This window comes from Haliotis cracherodii, unplaced genomic scaffold (assembly GCF_022045235.1).
Source record: "Haliotis cracherodii isolate W230 unplaced genomic scaffold, xgHalCrac1.p SCAF_6, whole genome shotgun sequence".
Classification (NCBI taxonomy): Eukaryota; Metazoa; Mollusca; class Gastropoda; order Lepetellida; family Haliotidae; genus Haliotis; species Haliotis cracherodii.
The window spans coordinates 50,378,291-50,401,074 of NW_027266319.1; the positions used below are offsets into that span (position 1 = coordinate 50,378,291).

Genomic DNA, 22,784 nt, shown 5'->3' on the forward strand with positions numbered 1-22,784 from the left:
TCTGGCCCAGAATGTTATTTGACATGGTTTAGCTCTAAAAAAAGTTTAAGGTCATGTCACAACAAAGGTTTTGCGTGTTTTATGTAATAACGTTAAGGATCTAAACACTTCGAAAGGAATTAGAATCTCACAACACCCCATAATATACACACATACAGGCCCAAACATGTTTAAAATTGTGCTAAAACTATATTTAGGATGTAAACAGTCAGTTTCAAAACCTGTTCATATGACAAGAAACGGATTAAGGTTTGTGTTCAGAATAGTTTTACAGTGTGGGTATATGTGTAGTATTTGTCTTCAAAGTTTGTTTGTTTTACACCGCAGTCACTATTATTTCTGTTTTATCATGGCGGCCTGTGAATTGCTGAAACTAAGTAAGGATAAGATTTATGAATGAACAACGTCTTTATTACAGTTAGGAGCGACGTTTCGGTGTAGGTTCTAACACTGTTATCAAGCAAGTGATAACGGTGTTAGAACCTAGATCGAAACGTCGCTCCTATTGCTTGAATATTACTAATATTGCTCAAAAATCCCACTCACTCACTTTTAGTTTTGCACGAACACAAATGTGTAACTAAAGGTATGATTCAAAAAATGTTAAATGTTATTAAAAATAATATGAGCTTTTTCTATTTGGTCCTTGAACTTTTTCAACAACTGATGATACCGTATTCGACGTAATAAGCGCCATGGGCGCTCTCAAAGTTAGAAATAGGGAGCTCTTATTAGAATATTTTTTGGGTGAAAAGATCGTAGTATATTGGTTGAAAGATCGTAAATTTCGTGGTTTATGCTGACAGCCTGAAATGTTTATATACGACAGATATATTTTTCCAGAATTTAATTTCTCATAATTAAGAATGCATATAACATACGTATTATACACGAATAAATAAGTCCTGTGTACATTGATCAATCGGAAGGGGTGCTAATTGGGATTGTTCACGAGCCAATATGTTAGCAAATAACGCCGTGGGCGCTTATTAGAGCGGGGCGTTTATTACGTCGAATACGGTAATTGTGGTGATTCCATCATCGCAGCCAACGTTCAACTCATCCGTGCAGCCACTTTTCACTGTGTCCTCGGAAAATACTGATAATATGCTGGTATATTTATAATGACGTAACACTAACGGAGGTAGCTAGGGCGATGGCACTTTAATATTTCCGTTAACGTGCCCACTTAGTGGCGCCTGCACGGATGGCGGTCGCATTATTTCCCGTTGTACAGAGATACATTTGTTGAGGCCAAGGATTTCGATGAATGCTTTGTGGAACTTCCTGTTCGTGACGTAATACACGAGCCAGTTGATGGACGGGTGGAGGTGAGCGAACACCACGATAAACACATGCAGCTCGTGCTGGAAGGTGTCACGTGAGTCCAAGACGATCAGTAAGGCGTACGGTATCCAGCACACGGAAAACACGATGTAAATGATAAACAGTGTCTTTGCTAGTTTGAAGTCTGGAGCTCGATCAGTTGATTTATCATTTGATCCGGGGTTTGTTGCACGTGCATTTTGTACCCGTGAACGGACAGCTCGCACGTGTTGGTACATGCGCCCATAGGATATCCCTGTGACGCCGATCGGAATCCACACCATGACGACGGAGAATACGACGGTGTATGGGTACGTCGCCATGCGCTCCCAAATACACTCAAGGCTCTTGTGGTCGAAGGAATGGCCGCCTATGTCGGCGAGGTTGAGGAGGACGAGGCACATGCCGACACAATAAAATAGCACGCAGTAGATGACGCAGTTGCGGGTGCTGAAGATGGATTTGTAGTGACTGTGGTGGACGATGAAGACGTATCTGTTGCAGCTCATGGCGGCAATGGTCATGAGAGACGCCACACACGACATCGTGCACAACGAGCCTATGACACGACACAGTCCTGGGATACGGTCGAAGAAATCGGAGCCCTCCAGTTTGGCTGAAATAAATAAACAGAGAGTCAAAACCTTACTATCTATTATAACAATGATCAACGATTTTTACAGGTTGATTGATCCAAAAGAGCGTGGACTTTGTCAAACAGTATACCAGGTGTTGATAGTCATGGGGGGGGGGGGGGGGGCGGTCGGGTAGCCGAGTGGTTAAAGCGTTCGCTCGTCAGCAGAAGACCCGGGTTCGAATCCCGACATGGGTACAATATGTGAAGCCCATTTCTGGTGTCCCCCGCCGTGATATTGCTGGAATATTGCTAAAAGCGGCGTAAAACCATACTCACTCACTCACTCTAAGTCATGTAATCTACCCATAAGACGGTTGGCACGGGTGTCCCCATCGTCCATAGCGCCACAATGCGCTGTGCAGATTTCCGCCCCTCAGACACGCCCGACACCTTTGATCGCAGACTCGAATACCAGATTCATCAGAATATATATCTGGCGTTGTGCATACCTGTGTATACCTTACTTCCGTCTGTCAGTATATATAAAATGGTTATAACGAAGTCAAAGGGACCACTAATTTTAATTCGTTATAACCGTAGTTCGTTAAAAGGAAATGTACGGAATATACATTGTATACAGCAAATAGATAGGACCAAAAATATAGTTCGTTATATCCGTCAGTTCGTTATAAGCGTAGTTTATAGTATTCAGTAGAGTGACGAAGGCCCGAGTTCGTTTCTCCACGTGTGATATTTCTGGAATATTGTTAAAAGTTGTTAAAACTCTTCTCACTCACTCACTCACTCACTCAAGCATTGTGGCCCAGGAATTCACAAAATTAGTAACGTTTGACCTATTCGCGTTGTGTTAATTGTTCACATGTACTACTGATTGAATGTAGTTTTACGCGACCCTATGCACTAACACCTAACGAAAAAGGAACCACACAAACCAGCGAGTGACTCTAGGTCTGAATAACTCCCGAGTACCTCTTAATTGGCGTAAGAACCGGACCCGTGAAGATGGGGGTAGAATAGGTCTTCAGCAACCCATGCTTGCCGTAAGAGGCGACTTACGGGATCGCGTGGTCAGGCTCGCTGACTTGGTTGATGCATGTCATCGTATCCCAATTCCGCGGATCGATGCTCGATTATTTACAGACCGCCGTCATATAGCTGGAATATTGCTGAGTGCAGCGTTAAAATACAAAGCAACCAACCGAGAAAAATTGGTATCAGATGTTCGGGCTATATGACTTGGACATTAACGCGTAACTGCACCCGACGGCGTGGGAAGTGTAGCACGCTTTCAAGCACTAGTTGGGCTCAGTTGGACTATTATTTGCAGGTCGCAATGATATAGCTGTAATACTGCCGATTGCTCAACAAACAAACAAAAACAATCCAGTTCTCACATTTAACTACACACCAACTTGCCACAAGTATTGTCCGGAGAGCGGAAGGTCGGTGGTTCGATCTGGTAGCTTCATACCAAAGGAATTTTAAACATGGTACTTGTTGTTACCCTGTCTCGTGCTCGGCATTAAGGGGCTAAAACAAGGACTGGTCGGCTCGGAGTCAGTATTTTGTGTCTGAGTGGGGTATTTATATTAAACTGCGGCATGGTATCTCTGTGGGCTAGCACTATATAATCGGCAGTAGTCCGGACTAGTACAAGCAGCCACACACAGACGCCCGCTTCTACTAGCCAGAAGGATTAATAGCAGAGAAATATTTCGTTGTGGTATAGAGAGGTATAGCGGCATGGCCATTTCTCCACACACTCTTGAGTCAATTGAGCAGAATTGTTTCGCTGTGACAAGTAAACAAAATAAGCAGGGAGTTGTGATCTTTGGAAAATGGACAAACTTGATGAACGCGCACCGATCCACACCAAAAAACATCACTATTCCTTCTGTGTGCAACTAGAACTTATCAATCACGCCTTGTACATAGCGACGTGCATGTCCATGTGTGTGTGTGTGTGTTGAGTGTGAGTGTGTAGAGAGAGTGTGTGTGTGCGTGCGTGCGTGTATGTAGAGAGAGAGAGAACGTGCGTGCGTGTGTGTGTTGAATGTCTGTGTGTGTGTGTGTGTGTTTGGAGAGAGAGAGAGAGAGAGAGAGAGAGAGAGAGAGAGAGAGAGAGAGAGAGAGAGAGAGAGAGAGAGAGAGAGAGAGAGAGCGTGCGTACGTGTGTGTGCTTATACTCAACCCTCGTAAGTGGCAGGCAGCTTCAATAGTGACCGGTCTCGTTATAAAGACATTGGTTGGGTCTCTATCATAAAGACTATATGAACACTCCTCATTCAATGTGATATCAATTCTAACGAAAACATATATATCATTAATCTGACCGACGTGATTCATAACAGTGTCGCGTATTCGTTGCAAGAGTTCTTTCATCGCCAATGCCGTAGAAGAGAAAATACCGACTGGTCACTGAATTAATGCCATCAGTTATTGCCGCTCTAGTGAGTTCCGACATAAGGTGGCTCCATGACGGCAGTTATAGTTACAACAACCGCCCGACTGACCGCATTTCTCCCCCGGGTAAAGAAAGGTCAGCTCTGATAAAATGATTAATGCATTTGTGATGTTCTCTTTTCCATCAATGTATAGAGGTCTTGTAAGCATTCCTAGTTGCCAACAATCATTGTGCTTTTCGAATATGTCTTGCAGATGTATTGTTTTCCTGTTACCTCTGGCACATCATTTGTAGGGCGCCTGGTCGTGTCGAGACGTCAGTATTATCGGGTTCCAATGCGCAGGTTCAACTTACATCATCGTCTGACTATTATTGATATATAATTTTCTCAAAAATCGTTTCTTGTAATTAGAATTCAGTATCTCATGGTGGTTGTACTGTGATTTTATAGATACGTACTTTATAGCATGTTGTACGATATAAGACGTGGATAGATGTATTTATCTGTCTTCTTGCAACCATAGACATCAAAACCTCAGTTTGTTGCAACAACAAATCCGTTTTTGCTACAACTGGTCGTATGCTTTTATATATTCTTCCAAAAAAGAAACTTCACACTGACTTTCAAAATGTAATATAATGCGATTGTTTCAAAATAGGACACAGAAACCATAATTGAAACACTGTTTGAAGAACAATGTACACAATGTTCAAAAAATTAATCGTGTCACCTAGACAGACACACCGACACGATACAGTTAATGTCACAGGGGTACAGAAAATGTCAGTTTCGGTTGTGCCCACCACGTGCAACAATCACCGCATGACACCGATGACCCATAGATGCAATCAAGTTGTCAATAACACGCTGTTGGATGTGCTGCCATTCATGCTGAAGTGCATCAAGAAGCGCCGGAAGTGTTTGGGGCGGTGGATTCCTTCTGTGAACGCGTCGATCCCACTCGTCCCACAACTGCTCAATCGGGGACAAATCTGGTGACCGGGCTGGCCAAGGTAATGTCTGGATGTTGTTGTGCTGTAAGACGTCCAGACAAACACGTGCAATATGCGGTCGAGCGTTGTCCTGCTGGAACTGGCCGCCATGAACGTTGACGCGAGGAAGAACGTAAAGCTGAAGGATCAAGTCTCTGTAACGCACAGCTGTCAATGCACCTGCCACATGCACGAGAGGCGTCCTACCACCGTGATGAATTCCGGCCCATACCATGACACTCCCGTCGCCAAATGGGACAACCTGCTGCACACAGTTGGGGGCGTAACGTTCACCCCGACGTCTGTAGACACGTGCGCGCCGTTTGATCTGATATTCTGCGTACCCAGGGGATCTGTGTGGTTGTAGACGTGGCTGTGGTAGTGCGGTCTCGAAGGTGTCGCAGCCGGATGCATCGATCTTGTGCTTGGGTTGTCACCCATGGTCTTCCTGACCTTGGTTTGTCGTCGACTCTGTTGGTGTTGTTGTATCGGGTCCACAGTGCGGAGATTGTGTGCCTGGATATGCCAAAGTGCCTGGCCACTTCTTGCTGAGTTGCTCCAGCTTGTAATCTCACAATGGCGTTGTTCCATTGAGCTGCATTCAGTCTTGGCATTCTGTCACCGCCTCTACTGCCGTTATAAGGACTGTATGAACAGCCGTTGATGTGGATTTTTATACCCATTCAGCAGGGAGGCCTGCATGACTAAATGCAGGATCCTGTGCTGCACGTTTTTTACAGGCGGTTGCGTTTGGATAAAGCTGTAAAATTGATCCACAAACGCTACGTCTATGTGCTTTGCATGTGTTTTCGCGAATTATAGACACATCATCGTTCTGTTTGACTTATTTGATTCTCATTTAATGTAATTATTTAGGATATTTGGCAAAAAAGTGGTTTTACATCTATGTCAAGTTTCTTTTTTTTCAAAATGAATACAATACGTCTATATCAGCATTGCCATAAATTGCCCTTTGCACTTCCAGTGTGTCTTTCCATAACTTTCCATAAGATGTTCAGTTGTACCTGATTTCATTACTTGGTTTCTCAGTGCCATATTCGTGTTGACATTAAGCTGGCACGCCGTGATATAACTGAAATGTGCCGTTTAAACCTACTCACTGACTCACTCAGTGCCTATGGTATTCATATAAAAGACGTCTGACCTGCTGATAGGACATTCAGAACGTCTGAAAGAGGCTGAAGTTGCTAAACGGCTATAATACTAGGAAGACCGCCATCGGTGACTTCACTTCAAAACATACTTCAGGTCTCGGAAGGGGCCGAACATTTCAGTTAAGCTTTTACCCACAAAACAATTTGTTCAGAATATCCAGCATGTCAACAGGACGATTGAATTCTTTGGTAATGAGGACAAAAACAATTCGAGCAATTTCGGAAACATACTTTGATAAGAATATCCCACATGGTCGTCCCCTTGCCGTATTAGTGTGCCATCGAACTCTGATGAAATTGAAGGTGACTATGCTTGTCGTAAGAGGCGACTAACGGGATCGGGTGGTCAGGCTCGCTGACTTAGTTGATGCATGTCATCGATCCCAATTGCGTGGATCGATGCCCATGATGTCAATCACTGGATTGTCTGGTCCAGACTCGATTAGTTACAGACCATATATTCATATAGCTGGAATATTGCTGAGTGCGGCGTTAAACAACAAACAAACAAACAAACAAACTGATGAAATTGAAGGATATATATTCAACATTTGTATTAGTCTTCAAGTCTCTCTGAGACAACGCTCCTGTTACTATCGGAAGAGGCTTGTATAGTCAACTGTACGGTGGCCCACAAGGGATATTGGAGTTTTTCAATATAGACGGTTGTTTTTATACATGATATATCACATATTTGTATGACAAATCGCAATTAATTTGCAAAAGGTTACGATAACAGTAAGTGAAATATCAAAATATTGAAAAACAGACACCATGTCCCTTATGGACAACCGTGCAGTTGATATCTGTATTTGTATTTAGAGTCGACTGTGAATTTGTATTACACAGTGTATCATGCAGAATATAATACCTTGCTAAAATAGCACATACAGCCTTACCTATGATGCTCATTGGATCCGCTAGCGCCGTCACATACAGGTCGGAGCAGGCCAGGTTGACTATGAAGATTGACTCCACGTTGTGTAGATACTTCCTCGTTGCCACGGATACCAGAATCAAACCATTCCCCAAGGTTCCGATAACTGTTGCAAGTCCAAGGACAAACAGAATCGGAATCGCAATTTCTGGTTGGATGGTCAAGAATTCGTGACGTTCAAATGTCAGCCGAGTGACGTTGTCCGTAGCGTCCATCCTGTCTCCGGCCGTCCACTTGAATACGGTCAGGCTGACCAATTTGCCTCACATGAATGTTCTCAGAGGTTGGTAGAATGAGTGGTCAGACAGTGGTCTTCTCACGAGGATAAACGGACCTGCAATGATATCCGAATCTTAACTCATATATATACTCAGATACATCTTTCTAAATATCCTCCAAAATATTGTTATATCATGACTTTGGAAAATACTCTTTTCGGATCGGTCAATCAGAGGTTTCAAATCACAATGACTCTTGTTCAAACATCTGATTGGATGGCCGCTTCACCGCAAAAGCTAATAGTTACATCAAGTACTTGTTCCTCAATCATTGTCGCTAGGCATTTTGAAATATTGATATGTCCACCTGTACAAAATGCAGATTTCTGTTCCAAATGCAGTTGTACCTTTATATTAATTCTACAGGTTACCTAACTCTCTACGTTGAAAACACAGGATATTTATACCCAGAATACTATGCTTTGATCTCCATGTAAATAAGCACTTTATGTTTTAATTCAATTATCAAATCAAATATGAAAAGTGACTTAATAATAATATCAAAGAAAGCAATTACATTGTCTGTTTCCTATTATACAAAATAATATCAAAGAAGTAGATTTAATGTTATATAATAATTATAAAATGTTGTGCCATAACCTTTCTCCAAAAGTACAACGTAATTAATGAATGAAAGACTGGACTGACAACAAAGATTCGATCAATACAAATCATAAAGCCTAAACATTCAAATAAAAAGGAAATCGCTACTTTTATATCTTCTGCGCTTTTCTACTTAAGTGAATTAGAACATGCTTGAACACATCGATTGATCACCGGGATTTGCTATCGACCCTTTTCTCTGTAATGTCTTGACCACAGGTTAAATGCACTCCAGTTTCCTGGGTTAATTCAGCGGAATGTTGGATCAGGATAAACACTAGGCGAAATTGGGCGTAATAACTCATTGAAGAGAAATGGCGTGAAAAGACTTCATTACAGTAATACTATGTAATGCGCTTTACCAGTGGGGCAGGATACACGCGCCTTTTCGAGAACACCTGGTATCGTCACCTTATGATAGTGATTTTTGATGAGACATGCTTATGATAAAGTCGGAATCGTACAACGGATTCTGATTTTTGTTGGTGCTCTTTTCAGTTGCCGCTTTTATCTAAGGATGAAATACTGTATTTATTAGTTAAAATAAATCACCTCACACTCACACAGTCAACCACACCCACATCAACTCACACTCACACAGTCACCCACACCCACATCAATTCACACTCACACAGTCACCCACACCCACATCAACTCACACTCACACAGTCACCCTCACCCACATCACCTCACACTCACACAGTCACCCTCACCCACATCACCTCACACTCACACAGTCACCCTCACCCACATCACCTCACACTCACAAAGTCACCCTCACCCACACCCACATCACACTCACACAGTCACCCACACCCACATCACCTCACACTCACAAAGTCACCCTCACCCACACCCACATCACACTCACACAGTCACCCACACCCACATCACCTCACACTCACAAAGTCACCCTCACCCACACCCACATCACACTCACACAGTCACCCACACCCACATCACCTCACACTCACAAAGTCACCCTCACCCACACCCACATCACACTCACACAGTCACCCACACCCACATCACCTCACACTCACAAAGTCACATAACACCCACACCTACATCACCTCACACTCACAAAGTCACCCTCACCCACACCCACATCACACTCACACAGTCCCCCTCACCCACATCACCTCACACTCGCAAAGTCACATAACACCCACACCTACATCACCTCACACTCACAAAGTCACCCTCACCCACACCCACATCACACTCACACAGTCACCCTCACTCACATCACCTCACACTCACACAGTCACCCTCACCCACATCACCTCACACTCTCACATCACCTCACACTCACACAGTCACCCTCACCCACATCACCTCACACTCACTCACCCTCTCACAGTCACCCACCCACCTCACACTCACCCACTCCTACATCACATCACACTCACACTCACCCTCACCCACACCTATATCACCTCACACTCACTCACACTCTCATAGTCACCCTCACCCACATCACCTAACACTCACACAGTCACCCACATCACCTCACTCTACCACAGTCACCCTCACCCACACCTACATCACACTCACACTGTCACCCTCACCCACATCACCTCACACTCACACAGTCACCCACACCAACATCAACTCACACTCACACAGTCACCCACACCCACATCAACTCACACTCACACAGTCACCCTCACCCACACCTACATCACACTCACACTGTCACCCACACCCACATCACCTCACACTCACACAGTCACCCACACCCACATCAACTCACACTCACACAGTCACCCACACCCACATCAACTCACACTCACACCGTCACCCTCACCCACATCACCTCACACTCACACAGTCACCCTCACCCACATCAACTCACACTCACACAGTCACCCACACCCACATCAACTCACACTCACACAGTCACCCACACCCACACCCACATCTACATCACCTCACACTCACTCACACTCTCACAGTCACCCACATCACCTCACACTCACCCACACCTACATCACATCACACTCACACTCACCCTCACCCACACCTATATCACCTCACACTCACTCACACTCTCACAGTCACCCTCACCCACATCACCTCACACTCACACAGTCACCCATATCACCTCACACTCACACAGTCACCCACATCACCTCACACTCACTCACACTCTCACAGTCACCCACATCACACTCACCCTCACCCTCACCCACACCTACATCACACTCACACAGTCACCCTCACCCACATCCACATCACACTCACACAGTCACCCTCACCCACATCACCTCACACTCACACAGTCACCCTCACCCACATCACCTCACACTCACTCACACTCTCACACACACTCACACTCTCACACTCACCCTCACCCACACCTACATCACACTCACGCAGTCACCCACACCCACACCCACATCACCTCACACTCACTCACACTCTCACAGTCACCCACATCACCTCACACTCACACTCTCACACTCACACTCACCCACACCTACATCACCTCACACTCACACTCACACTCACGTTCACATCGACTCTACCCGTGAAGATCCGGGGTAGAATATGTCTTCAGCATCCCATGCTTGCCATAAAAGACGACTTTGCTTGTCGTAAGAGGCGACTAACAGATTCGGTTGATGCAAGTCATCGTATCCCTATCAATCCCGTCAATCGATGCTTATGGTATCAATCACTGGATTGTCTGGTCGAGACTCGATTATTTACAAACCGCCGTCATATATCTGGAATATTGCTGAGTGTGGCGTTATACAACAAACAAGCCATAGCTACAGAAGTTTTGAATTAAAATGTGTAACTTCGAAAATTGTACACTGAGATCTATTTCAATTAAGCATTTTAGAAAGCCATTCTGTAAATGAATGACCATTTCATTTTTAAGTTATCAAAGAAAGAGACATATAAAACACTATCACAACTACCTTTGTCTTTGCGCATGCTGGGTCAAAATGGAAATTGATTTCTGTGCATATAAAAGCTGGCATGTGTATTCATTGCATGCGCCACACGAATACAAGGCCAAGCTTACATCCCTAAGGCTGTCAGCATCCTTCGTTCCATGTGTGTTTTATGAAGTCAGTGTCTGTGTTGATAGTAACGTTAATCAAACGCATTGAGTAGTTCTAACTACATCAGAGCGATATCACCAACAACGTTGGCCTCACACATCACTGGACGCATGTTGGGAATAGGATCCGGCGGATCTTAACTTGCAGGCGCTTCAGCAACATGTCTATCATCCCGGTCAGAACAGATAAAACGTCTGAACAAAAACAAACAAGGAACAACAATCACTGATTATGCCAGAGCCAACTAATAACTAATTGTACATTCTAATGAAGTGGAGTTTTGAATGCGTTTTATAGTGTGTATGCACGTGTGTTATTATTGATTTCTTCTATTTGGGGACCGAGTGTGTGGTTGGTTGGTTGGTTTGTTGTTTAACGCCTAACTCAGCAATATTCCAGCTATATGACGGCGGTTTTTAAATAATCGAGTCTGGACCAGACAATCCAGTGATTAATATCATGAGCATCGATCTACGCAATTGGGATCGATGACATTCATCAACCAAGTCAGCGAGCCTGACCACCCGATCCCGTTAGTCGCCTCTTACGACAAGCATAGTCGCCTTTTACAGCAAGCATGGGTTGTTGAAGACCTATTCTAGCCCGGATCTTCACGGTCCCGAGTGTGTGGATGACGTGGGGGTCAGTTATGATAACGAGACACTAAACGGGGAATAATGTTGACTTTATGTATTCCCTATACCCTATTCCCTATTTCACCGTACAATCAAATCATTTAACATTTTAGGGGCGGAAAATTAAATATTATTTTCTTTGGTAAATTAATATTTCCTTCGTCGCAATGTTGTTGTTTTTTCTCCAACTTTACGTAATCTGTTTTCCTTCAGTTCCCAATTGAAACAAGCTTAAGGATTATCTTTTACTTGTAATAGATAATGTTATCGATGAGACAAATCAATCCGATAAACTTGGTATAACAAATATACAAATATGCAAATGTCACCATAATATAAACTCTATCGATACGATGCCTACTTACTTATCTATTGTCCCATGTTCCAAACAAATAGAGATAATTCTCGATGAGTGAGTGTTAATAGCTGAAAATCATTTGGCACTACATATTATGGGGCGTTCCACACCAGAATTGTATTCCTACCTGCTGTCTACAGTTAACTGAGTGAGTTGGGTTTAACGCCGCTTTTAACAGTATTCCAGTTATATCGCGGCGTGTCAGCTTAATGTGGGAGGAAAGCCCGAAGTGATGCAGGTCTCAGACGTTTACCACTTCGGTGAAACCCACGAGCATGGGTATGGTGCTGACAAACCTAGAAACATAATCGGGGCGAACCGGAATTTGAACCCACAATCAAAGGTTTCTGGAGTGCCCAAGGGACGCAACTCTACACAGCGACTGGGCCACTCGTGCCCCCACTTCAGTAAGTGAAATTAAGTCTAAAACATTGATAATCTTAAGAATAAGACGATATGATGAAGATACTATTACCCTGTACGTGTCACCAGTATCCCTGGTATCGTAAATATCATATACTCAAGTATATGACCCAGGAACACAAAATCGGTCATTTAATTCACGGGTGATGAAAGAACGTAGTGTAATCAAATCCGCATGGCGATGGACAGCTCGCTAACCGGGAGCCTTGCAAGTTGTAATGGCACAGGTGGTTATAAAATACCCGCTACCTCTCCTCGGGTTTATTGATTCTGACAAAAACACACTCAAAGGACAGAATTCATCTACTTTCACGAGGCAATACTAGCACTCCGATTGCCGTATCTCTCATACTTAGATGTAGACTAACGACAGTGGTTGCGCTAATAATTAACATTGATTTGTGGAAAAGGGCGCTAGAGGGCATCTTATTTAAAGGCATCGATTCTTAATTACGTTAGTAAATGGATGACCGAAAAGTAAAGTAGAACATTTGTCTACAAGGGCCGCATAACAAACAACCAAAGGACGACGGTATCTAGTTAGCCCCAGGGAACGTCAAATTATAAAATTGTGGGAACTTTGTAATATTGGCATGAAAATTACCATGTGCAAATGGTAACAATTTGACCTGTGGGTTGTGTGACCTTTGAACTTCTGACTCCATCAAATACTTGACAATAGCTAACATGAGTGAATCTTTCGAACTTTCGAATCTAAGAAAGGGCACGCCCGTGACCTAAGTGAAGTTTTCAGGCCGCGGGCCCTTTTTGAGAAGACAAAAATGAATTTTTATTTTTTTAATCAAAGATGGCTACTTGGCGGCCATTTTGGATTTCCACTTTTGAAGCTTTGAAACAAAACTTGAAACCCCTTAGAGTAACAACTATCAACACAAAATTTAAAACATCAAGCTATTTCGGAGATGTCTAAAATGTAATATGTTGATGGGCGACACATAAGCTTACCTTTCAGGCTTGTTGAGAATAGAAAAGCTTTCCGAAAAACTCAAAAATTACGTCTAGCCATTACTCTGACATAAGTTACCGATGCATTAAATGTTTTTTTATAAATCTCAACCATGCAATAGTTGAGCTGAACAAAGTGGAATTCCATTCCATATGAACATTTCTTCATTTCTAAAATTATGCATACCTCGAGAGCCAAATAGAGCCGTCATTATACCTTGTTCTTTCATATAAGTGTTCTGCCGTTCTGGTGGGATACTTTGTTGTGGGCCGTGGATGTATGTATAGCAGAGAAGCACATGCATGGTAGTTTAGTAATAAAGATCTGACTGATTAATGTTCCCTTATGGTGGAATTACGTGTTTACTGGATAGAGTGAGTGAGTGAGTTGGGTTTAACACCGATTTTAACGGTATTCCAGTCATATCACGGCGTGTCAGCTTAATGTGGGAGGAAAGCCCAAAGTGATGCAGGTCTCAGACGTTTACCACTTCGGTGAAACCCACGAGCACGGGTATGGTGCTGACAAACCTAGAAACATAATTGGGGCGAAACGGGCTTCGAACCCACAATCATAGGTTTCTGGCGTGCCCAAGTGACGCAACTCTGCACAGCGAATCGCGGCGCCTTAGACGACTGGGCCACCAGTGCCCCCTTACTGGATAGAAAGCATATATACTGTATAATAGAACATTGAATGCTAATTATTGTAAACATGTGCGTGTTTAAGTTTTGTACTGTATTGCAGGAATACATGTATGTGTGTCTGGCTACAAATCGTTTCTGATTTGTTTTTATTTAAATCCTGCTGTCCGACTGACTTTATTATTTAATCATTATTCGGTCACTCTGTATAATGCCAAACACCTAAGAACACACGCAAACAACCTTAAGTCATATCTAAATATAACAAAATTGGTATTTACATGTACATGTACAGAGAAATTGCTTTTCTTTCCACCTTTTGTCAATATTGATTCTTAGAGAAGATTCGTCGTTATCAATTCCGAAATGACTTATGTCAGAAAGGCGACTCTAACACTTCAAGGCCATTGAAACGCCATTGGTAACGTTAATAATGAAGGATTCATCTGCCGACATCAACAGCAGGGGTACTTTACACCGCAGTTTTGTTGGGAACGGTTCATCCTCAAATAGATGTCTTGATCTGGGACCAACGTTATACAGATATCTTCCCACTAGAACTGCAACATCCCAGAGTGAGTGAGTGGGTGAGTGAGTGAGTGAGTGGGTGGGTGAGTGAGTGAGTGAGTGAGTGAGTGAGTAAGCCACTTTTGGCAACATTTTAGCTATATTATTTCGGGGGACAACAAAAATGGGCTTCACACATTGCACCCTTGAGGAAAATGGAGCCGGGCCTTCTGATTGATGAAGACCTATGTTGTCTGTCAACAGTGTTGTATATGATTAATTATTAATGTAAGTAGACCCTGGCCTATAATCAATTCAGGCCTATAGTTGTGTGATGAGTAGATTCCACCAACAAATCACATTACATGTGAAACATAATATTTGCAATATTGAAACATAGCCTCCAATCGAGGTCGTGTGCCATCTTTGCTGCCGTGTTCGAGTATTACAGGGAACTTCGAGTTGGATGTAATCCCCCCCACCTTAGTTGGCGAGGGATGGGGTGAGGTTCGACCTGTTTATCTTATTTGTGTGAGTGATTGAGTATGGTTTTATGCCGCTTTTAGCAATATTACAGCAATTTCACGACGGGGGGACACCAGAAATGGGCTTCACATAATGTACCCATGTCGGGAATCGAACCCGGGTCTTCGGCGAGACGGGCGAACGCTTTAACCACTCGGCTACCCGACCGCCCCTTATTTGTGTGAATCAGACATACAAATATACAGACCTTCGTGCTACTAATCTGCATCTTTTCATGTAAACAATGGTTAAAAACCCATCCTCTAATCAACGATATGTACAGGACCAAGGTACTATATTATGCCATTGTAGAATACATGACACATTGCGACCATTTTGAGTAAACTTGCATACAACTGTTGGGTTTTCAGAAAACTCTAGATACCGCAATGTACTCGTGAATATAATTTCCTTAATACCTACCCCGTTATAAGGTCAAAACACGGTTTATATAACTGGATCCCGAAATGTCAGAGAAATGTACCTCCCCTGAAACACGTTCAATAATCATGTGCTCGATCAATTCCGATTCCAGTCTATTCGCGGTACCATCAAACTAAATATACTTAGATAAAACTATTTCAAGTAAGATGAAAGGAAATGAGTTTATTCTTAATTGAAAACGATTCTCAATAAATATAAAAGACAGACCCCTTTCCATAATCATAAGAAATCACTGATATAAGCAGAGTTCATAGTACGATCCCGACTGTATCATGAGCTTGTGTTCATGAATCACCAGGTGTTCGCGAAGATATGAGTTTATCCTGCCCCACCGGGAAAACAAAATATGAAATAGCAACCTACACTTCAATATACTTCTACTCACACATAAATGAAAACCTGCCCCGCAAGTGTATACGTGTAAGAAATACGTTACCATGTTTCGCCGAAGCAGCACAACAATCCAAGCTTATGATGTAGTCGAATTCTTACAATTGGACTTTTCTTATGATTATGGAAAATGTTTTGTCGCTTTATTTGAACAATTTTTAACAGGAAGTTTCTAACAGGAAAATAGAACAATTTAAGTCATATATTACAAGATGCGACACTTACCTCCAAACCAGTCCATTTCAGTGAGGTATTGACAAGACCCCCGAGCCTGTAGATTCACAACCGACCCTATCCATGCCGTGGCTGGTCAATACATGTCGTTTTCTCCAGCAGTACAGCTAGCTGTGTGCTCCAACTGAGCAACTGACGCACACACCCTCCCTGCTGCAGTCCTGTAAAGTCGCCCTCACCGACGTCCGCGCACTCGATGCTCATAGTGAGGATATGAATATATTTATACAGATGCTCTGTTTGGGATTTCTTGAGAGATAAACGGTTTCCGGATTGCGTATTTTCATCAAACATTCTTCTATGTGAGATTCAAAAACATTTCTCACAGTAAAACACAATACAATTTTATTGTCATATTTGTATTGATTTGTGAGTGTTGGGATTTCTTGTCATTACGATGTATGTAATACTTGGCCAGTGCTGGAGTGAGTATTTTTTTTACGCCGCTTTTAGCAATATTCCAGCAATATCACGGCAGTAATTACGTTCAACGGGATACTTCTATCGATATTCACATACATTACACTGATATACAATAATATTAAGAGGTCAGAAAATGTCACTAGCAATGTATATTACTAACGATGACAACTTCAGACATCTCAAAATATATTTTGAAGGGTAAAAACGTTCTTCCTTTGGTCTGCACACATACACACACGCGCGGCAGAATATCGAATGGTTCCTCCTTTACAGTGAGTATTCTGAACAAATGAGCGAGTGAGTGAGTGAGTTATACCAAGTTTGATTTTTACGTAATTGAACACTGAAAGAACTTTAGTCAATTTTGATTATGTCTATGTAACCATCACTCATTCCTGCAACAATTTGTAAAAGTGAGGGAGTGAGTTGGGTTTTAACAGTATTCCAGTTATACCGCGGCGTGTCAGCTTAATGTGGGAGGAAAGCCCCAAGTGATGCAGGTCTCAGACGTTTACCACTTCGGTGAAACCCAAGAGCACGGGTGTGGTGCTGACAAACCTAGAACGGACCAGACAATCCATTGATTGACATCATGAGCATCGATTACACGCAACTGGGATACGATGACATGCATCAACCAAGTCAGCGAGCCTTACCACCATATCCGATATCAATCACTGGATTGTCTGGTCCAGGCACGATTATTTACAGACCGCCGTCATATAGCTGGAATATTGCGGAGTGTGGCGTAAAACAACAAACAAACAAATTAATAGAGTCGCTTGTGATTACAAAACGAAAACAGAATCAGTATGAAAGACAGAAGGCTAAGGTTAATATGAAACATGGCATCAACAGATTAACGATTGCTGCAATGTTGCTTTATTTCTCTGTATCAGTGTCATTGGTGTTTACGCTTTTCGCGAACACCTGGTGAAATTGGGTTTAACGTCGAGTCCAAGATTATTGCACTTAGCCACGTGCATGCACTTGTGTGTGTGGCTGCTTGTACTAGTCCGGACTGATGCCGGATAGTGCTAGCTCACTGAGATACCATGCCGCAGTTTAACATGAATACCCCACTCAGACACAGTACACTGACTCCGAGTCGACCAGTCCTTGTTTAGCCCCTTAATGCCGAGCGCCAGGCAGGGTAACAACAAGTACCATCTTTTTAAACCATTTTGGTGTGACGCGGCCGGGGATCGAACCCCGGACCTTCCGCTATCCAGGCGGACGCTCTACCGCTAGACCACGGAGGCGGTTGTCATTACTGACCTTCAGTGGTCAATCTATATTAAATGTTTTGCCCTTTACGCCCAATAATGACGCAGATAATAGAGGCTGATTATTATCTGGCGTTATTAGTACGTTAATTACGTGCATACAGTTCGTTTTTATTCATATTAAAACACGGTAAGCACAAAACGTGCTGGGTGAGCCTGAATAACATAAAAATGGTAGGACACAACACACACATACACACACACACTGTTTGTGCAGGTCGGGTTTTTTTCAGTTTCCATTGCAGACTCATGCAGAAAGTAATATTATTTTTAAGGGTTTCATTACGATTTATAATTTAAATATTTAAGTAGTTATTTAAACTTTTACAGGTACGCCATATTGAATATTAGTCTTTTTTCAAAGCTAACACAAATCCACAGATTTTAATGAAGCTTTTGAAAGAAGAATTGATAAGCATGCTTCCAAGTGATTAAGCTATTGACGAGCATCGTTATCTTCAAATTACCTTATTAAATATAAGCCTACACTACCGCACATAGAAGCATTATATCTGGAATTCCTCAAGGACACACTGATTTCTACGGAAGCCTTTCAGGGCTATTTGGGTTTTTTTTTTTTTTTTTTTTTTTTTTTTTTTCGGGGGGGGGGGGGGGGGGGGGGGGGGGGGGGTATCTTAAAATTTCAACTTCTGTTACTTGAAATTTCAAGATGCTATTCTGAAATTTCAAGATACATACTAAGTTGTAATTTCAAGATGCTAAGTTGAAATTTCAAGATAATAAATTTGAAATTTCAAGATAATAAATTTGAAATTTCAAGATTCTAACTTGAAATTTCAAGATAATAACTTGAAGTTTCAACTTAGTAGCTTGAAATTTCAAGAAACAAATAAAAAAACAAATGACCCTAAAAGGCTTCCGTAGATTTCCAACAAAGAAAACGAAATATGGATTTTTCCCTGTAGTAAATAAATAGACTTTCCAATTGGACATGAAATCGTACCGAAGATGACTTTTCAAACAGTAATAAGACTACACTGAACAACAATATAATCACTCTAATATTGAAAGTCTCCGAAGCTGAGCATTCCAGCTATATTGTAAAGACAGTCATTATGTCTTTCTCTCGCGTTACAATCGGTAATCGATTACACATGCAATTAGCATGCACGGTACTATCAAACATCGATATAAAGTCTGTCAGTGATCAACGCGCTACGACGACGACTGGCCTATGTCTGTTTGTATTATATAAAGTTTTCATATAGCCTACTTCGATCATGGTCGTGTTCGTCTCTTCCTTTATTTATCAATCAGATGAAAATCCGGATTACAAGGACAAATATTTTGGGTAATATAGTGATAAAATCCACTGAAACTGCCATGCGATAGTCCAGTATCTCACAGGGAGATTAATACCAGCGATAATGTTTTTCTTTTTGTTTGAGTGAGTGAGTGAGTGAGTGAGTGCGTGGGTTTTAATGTTTGATCAAACAGTCTTTCAGTTTTCCAACATATACAGTAGACTGCGGTTAAAACGAACTCGCTTATAACGAACTGACAGATAAAACGAACTTACTTTTTGGTCCCGACTATTTGCTGTAGTTATGCTGTATATATGCTTATAACGAACTACGGTTATAACGAACTAAAATTAGTAGTCCCTTTGAGTTCGTTATAACCGTAGTTTACTGTATATTATACTTATGTATGGACGCAGGTTACAAACCAGATGATAGCCAAGGATATAGATCTGGCAGACTAAGGATTATTAGGGTGAATCTTGTCACGATTATAGGAGGCAACTCTGCAGATCCATTGCGGCGTCTTAAATGACTGGGACAACCATTACCCTTAGATCGAAACATGGGATATGGCTATGCAATTCCTGCGCCCAAATGGCAATTAATTTCGTCTGTTTAGAGGCAACCGGTGTTTAATAACTCTTGATTGTCTGTTCAATAGGTATTTGTTTTTGCTCGATAACTGCCACATTTCTTAATTTATTCGACATATGTTTTAGTAACTAGGGATTGATAAACCACTTCTCATTTTGGTTATAAGTGTAAAACACACAGTACGTCAGGATTCGACCTCCATCTTTCCTAACCCGTCCCTGCTCAGATCTTACAATCTCAACCAAAACCTTTACAAAAATGTAAAATGGAGAAAAATATTCCCGAAGCTGCGATTTTAATTTCCTCACACGGTGTAAATTTACATCATAACATATTGACATGCTTAAACACTCACTCGCTCATGATTTATTCTATGAGGAAGTTTCTACTCTCTTTTTCCACTTTCCGACTCCCTTTGAACATCTGCCCTTGTCTTTCTTAGCAGCACTGCCAGATGATCCATCGACAGTGGCCAGAGCGTCCGTTACACAACAGAGACGTGTACCATCCACTCATTATCCTGTGCAATATGTGTGTGCAGCGTTCATGCTGAATAAACAGTACCGTTTACGTACACACATGTACATAAATTGAATACGTTTTGTGTTCGCTGTTTAACTTTCCATTCGCTTTGCTTAATTGGAGACCCATTGATTAAATGTTTAAGTTATTTCTCAATAAGGAAGTATTGAAGTTTTCACTGCTAAAATTTTGATCATATTAATGCATGACTTATGTACTTAAATTATTTAAAATGAGTGAATTTTACGCTGTTTTGAACAATATTTCAGTTACAAGATACTGTATTCATTTTGATGTTACAGTATATGAATATAGGTAATTATATGGCATTTTTATATCATACCCCATATCACTCCGAGACCCCCATATCAACCCTATACCCCCATTTCAACCCGAGACCCCCATATCGATCCGAGACCCCCATATCCCCCCAAGACCCCAACATCAACCAAAGAACACCATATCACCCCGGGACCCCCATATCACCCCGAGACCCCATATCAACCTGAGACCCCCATATCACCCCGAGACCTTCACATCAACCAAAATACACCATATCACCCCGGGACCCCCATATCACCCCGAGACCCCGAGACACCCATATCACCCCGAGACTCCCATATCAACCCGAGACACCCATATCAACCCGAGACACCCATATCAGCAAGAGGGCCGAAGGATATTGTGTATGACACGAAAACTGCCAAAAATAACCTCTGGTTGAATGAACGACGAGGTACTTTTGACGAATTCGTAGTTTGGTTCGTTCGGGACAGGAGCTGTAGGATAGGTTATGCATGAACTCGTATTCGAATCTCACTTAGTTCGAGTTCGGCCCGTGCGTAGGACAAGCCTGGCTGGTGAGCCAGTACATGATTTCCACATGTACCATGATAGACACTTTTCATGTGGTATTTTGAATTATTTCAAGATAATGCCAATCTAGAGCATACTAAATGAATTAATAACCAAAGGATTATGTAAAGATAAGTGTGGAGTATGGCCACGGCTTCATTCGTGAAATTACAGGGGGATGATATTTTGCATAACCCTGCAGGTTGAATGCCGGACCGAAGGCAATAGGACAAACAGAAAAGCGCGACTCGAGAGGATAAACACATAACGAGTCATCAAAAGGCGAAATGACTTTGATCCCCCCAGGGTACACCAAAGGAGGTCAACCAGCGTGTCATTAAGCAAGCTAGGCCCTCGCGGGTAGCGCTCATCGAAGGCCTCCGGAAATTACTATGCCCAACCCGCAAGTATTACGCCACAGGACTGTGTCCACACACAGACCCTCCAATACTTAGCACAGAAAAAAAGAACTTCACATTTAATTGCCAGTAAACACCTTTGACCGGTCATCAGAAGGAAGTGCTCCAAAGCCTCCTGATAGGTATTGACAAATATATGGAAAGCCCTACATCTGAAAGATGGACACCATCATGCCTGTACATCCCCAAGTCCTGTGCCCGAATACCATGCTTTATGTCTCGCTCTCCAACCCTTAGCACTGCACTCATGCCTGCTCTATTCAAGCGCTTCCTGGCCTCCTCCACCGATTTGTAATTTGCGGTCCTATGCCAATAGTGACGTGGCAGTAACTCAGACCATACAAAGACTGTGAAGGGAAGTATCTCAGCAAAATATGTGACATCCTCTGTGACACTGCGAACCAAATTCCTAATAGCGGAGCTTACCAGATCATTTGAACCTAAGTGGAGAATCATGATACTTGGAGGTTTCCTTTCAAGCTGGGTCAGCAATAGCTCTCTCCAGTGCATTCCTCTCTTGCCAAACCAACTTAAGGTGAACCCCGATTTATGTAAGCCTAGACGCCTCCCTCTTTTTAATCTGAAACTCTGCCGCTGAGCCCAATAGACAGATGATGAGCCTACAATCCATTATCTGTAAAAAAAAAAGACTTAATTAATGCATGAAAACATTTTCATACAACATACAATATGCAAATACATTGGTAAAGCAGGTAATAACATGATTAGAATGAAATGAAATGACTAGGAAAATAACATATACATGAATGTATAAAAATGAAAAGTACATGATATATGATCATGATGATTGTTATGAAGCTGAAGTTAGTTAAGAGGGTTTAGTGATGACTTCCCCTGAGTAAGAAAAGTACATTAATGGAATGAAAGCATAAATATACTGC

The 22,784-nt window shown here is 42.2% G+C and overlaps 1 protein-coding gene across 1 annotated transcript; it reads right to left on the bottom strand.

The window, feature by feature from the left end:
* Positions 1 to 1,148: 1,148 nt before the first annotated feature.
* LOC139446187 (melatonin receptor type 1B-B-like) lies at positions 1,149 to 7,648 on the bottom strand. The gene is made up of 2 exons (XM_071227494.1): positions 7,396 to 7,648; positions 1,149 to 1,942 (listed from the first exon to the last, which is right to left on the bottom strand). Exons 1-2 carry the CDS (start codon positions 7,646 to 7,648, stop codon positions 1,149 to 1,151), a joined length of 1,047 nt encoding a protein of 348 aa, XP_071083595.1.
* Positions 7,649 to 22,784: the final 15,136 nt, after the last annotated feature.

What these genes read in the sequence shown, in the direction of transcription:
- LOC139446187 (XM_071227494.1), bottom strand. Translation starts at nt 7,648, where the DNA reads ATGGACGCTACGGACAACGTCACTCGGCTGACATTTGAACGTCACGAA. An exon ending in GGATCCAATGAGCATCATAG is followed by an intron (nt 1,943 to 7,395) that starts GTAAGGCTGTAT and finishes TATTTATTTCAG; the next exon opens with CCAAACTGGAGGGCTCCGAT.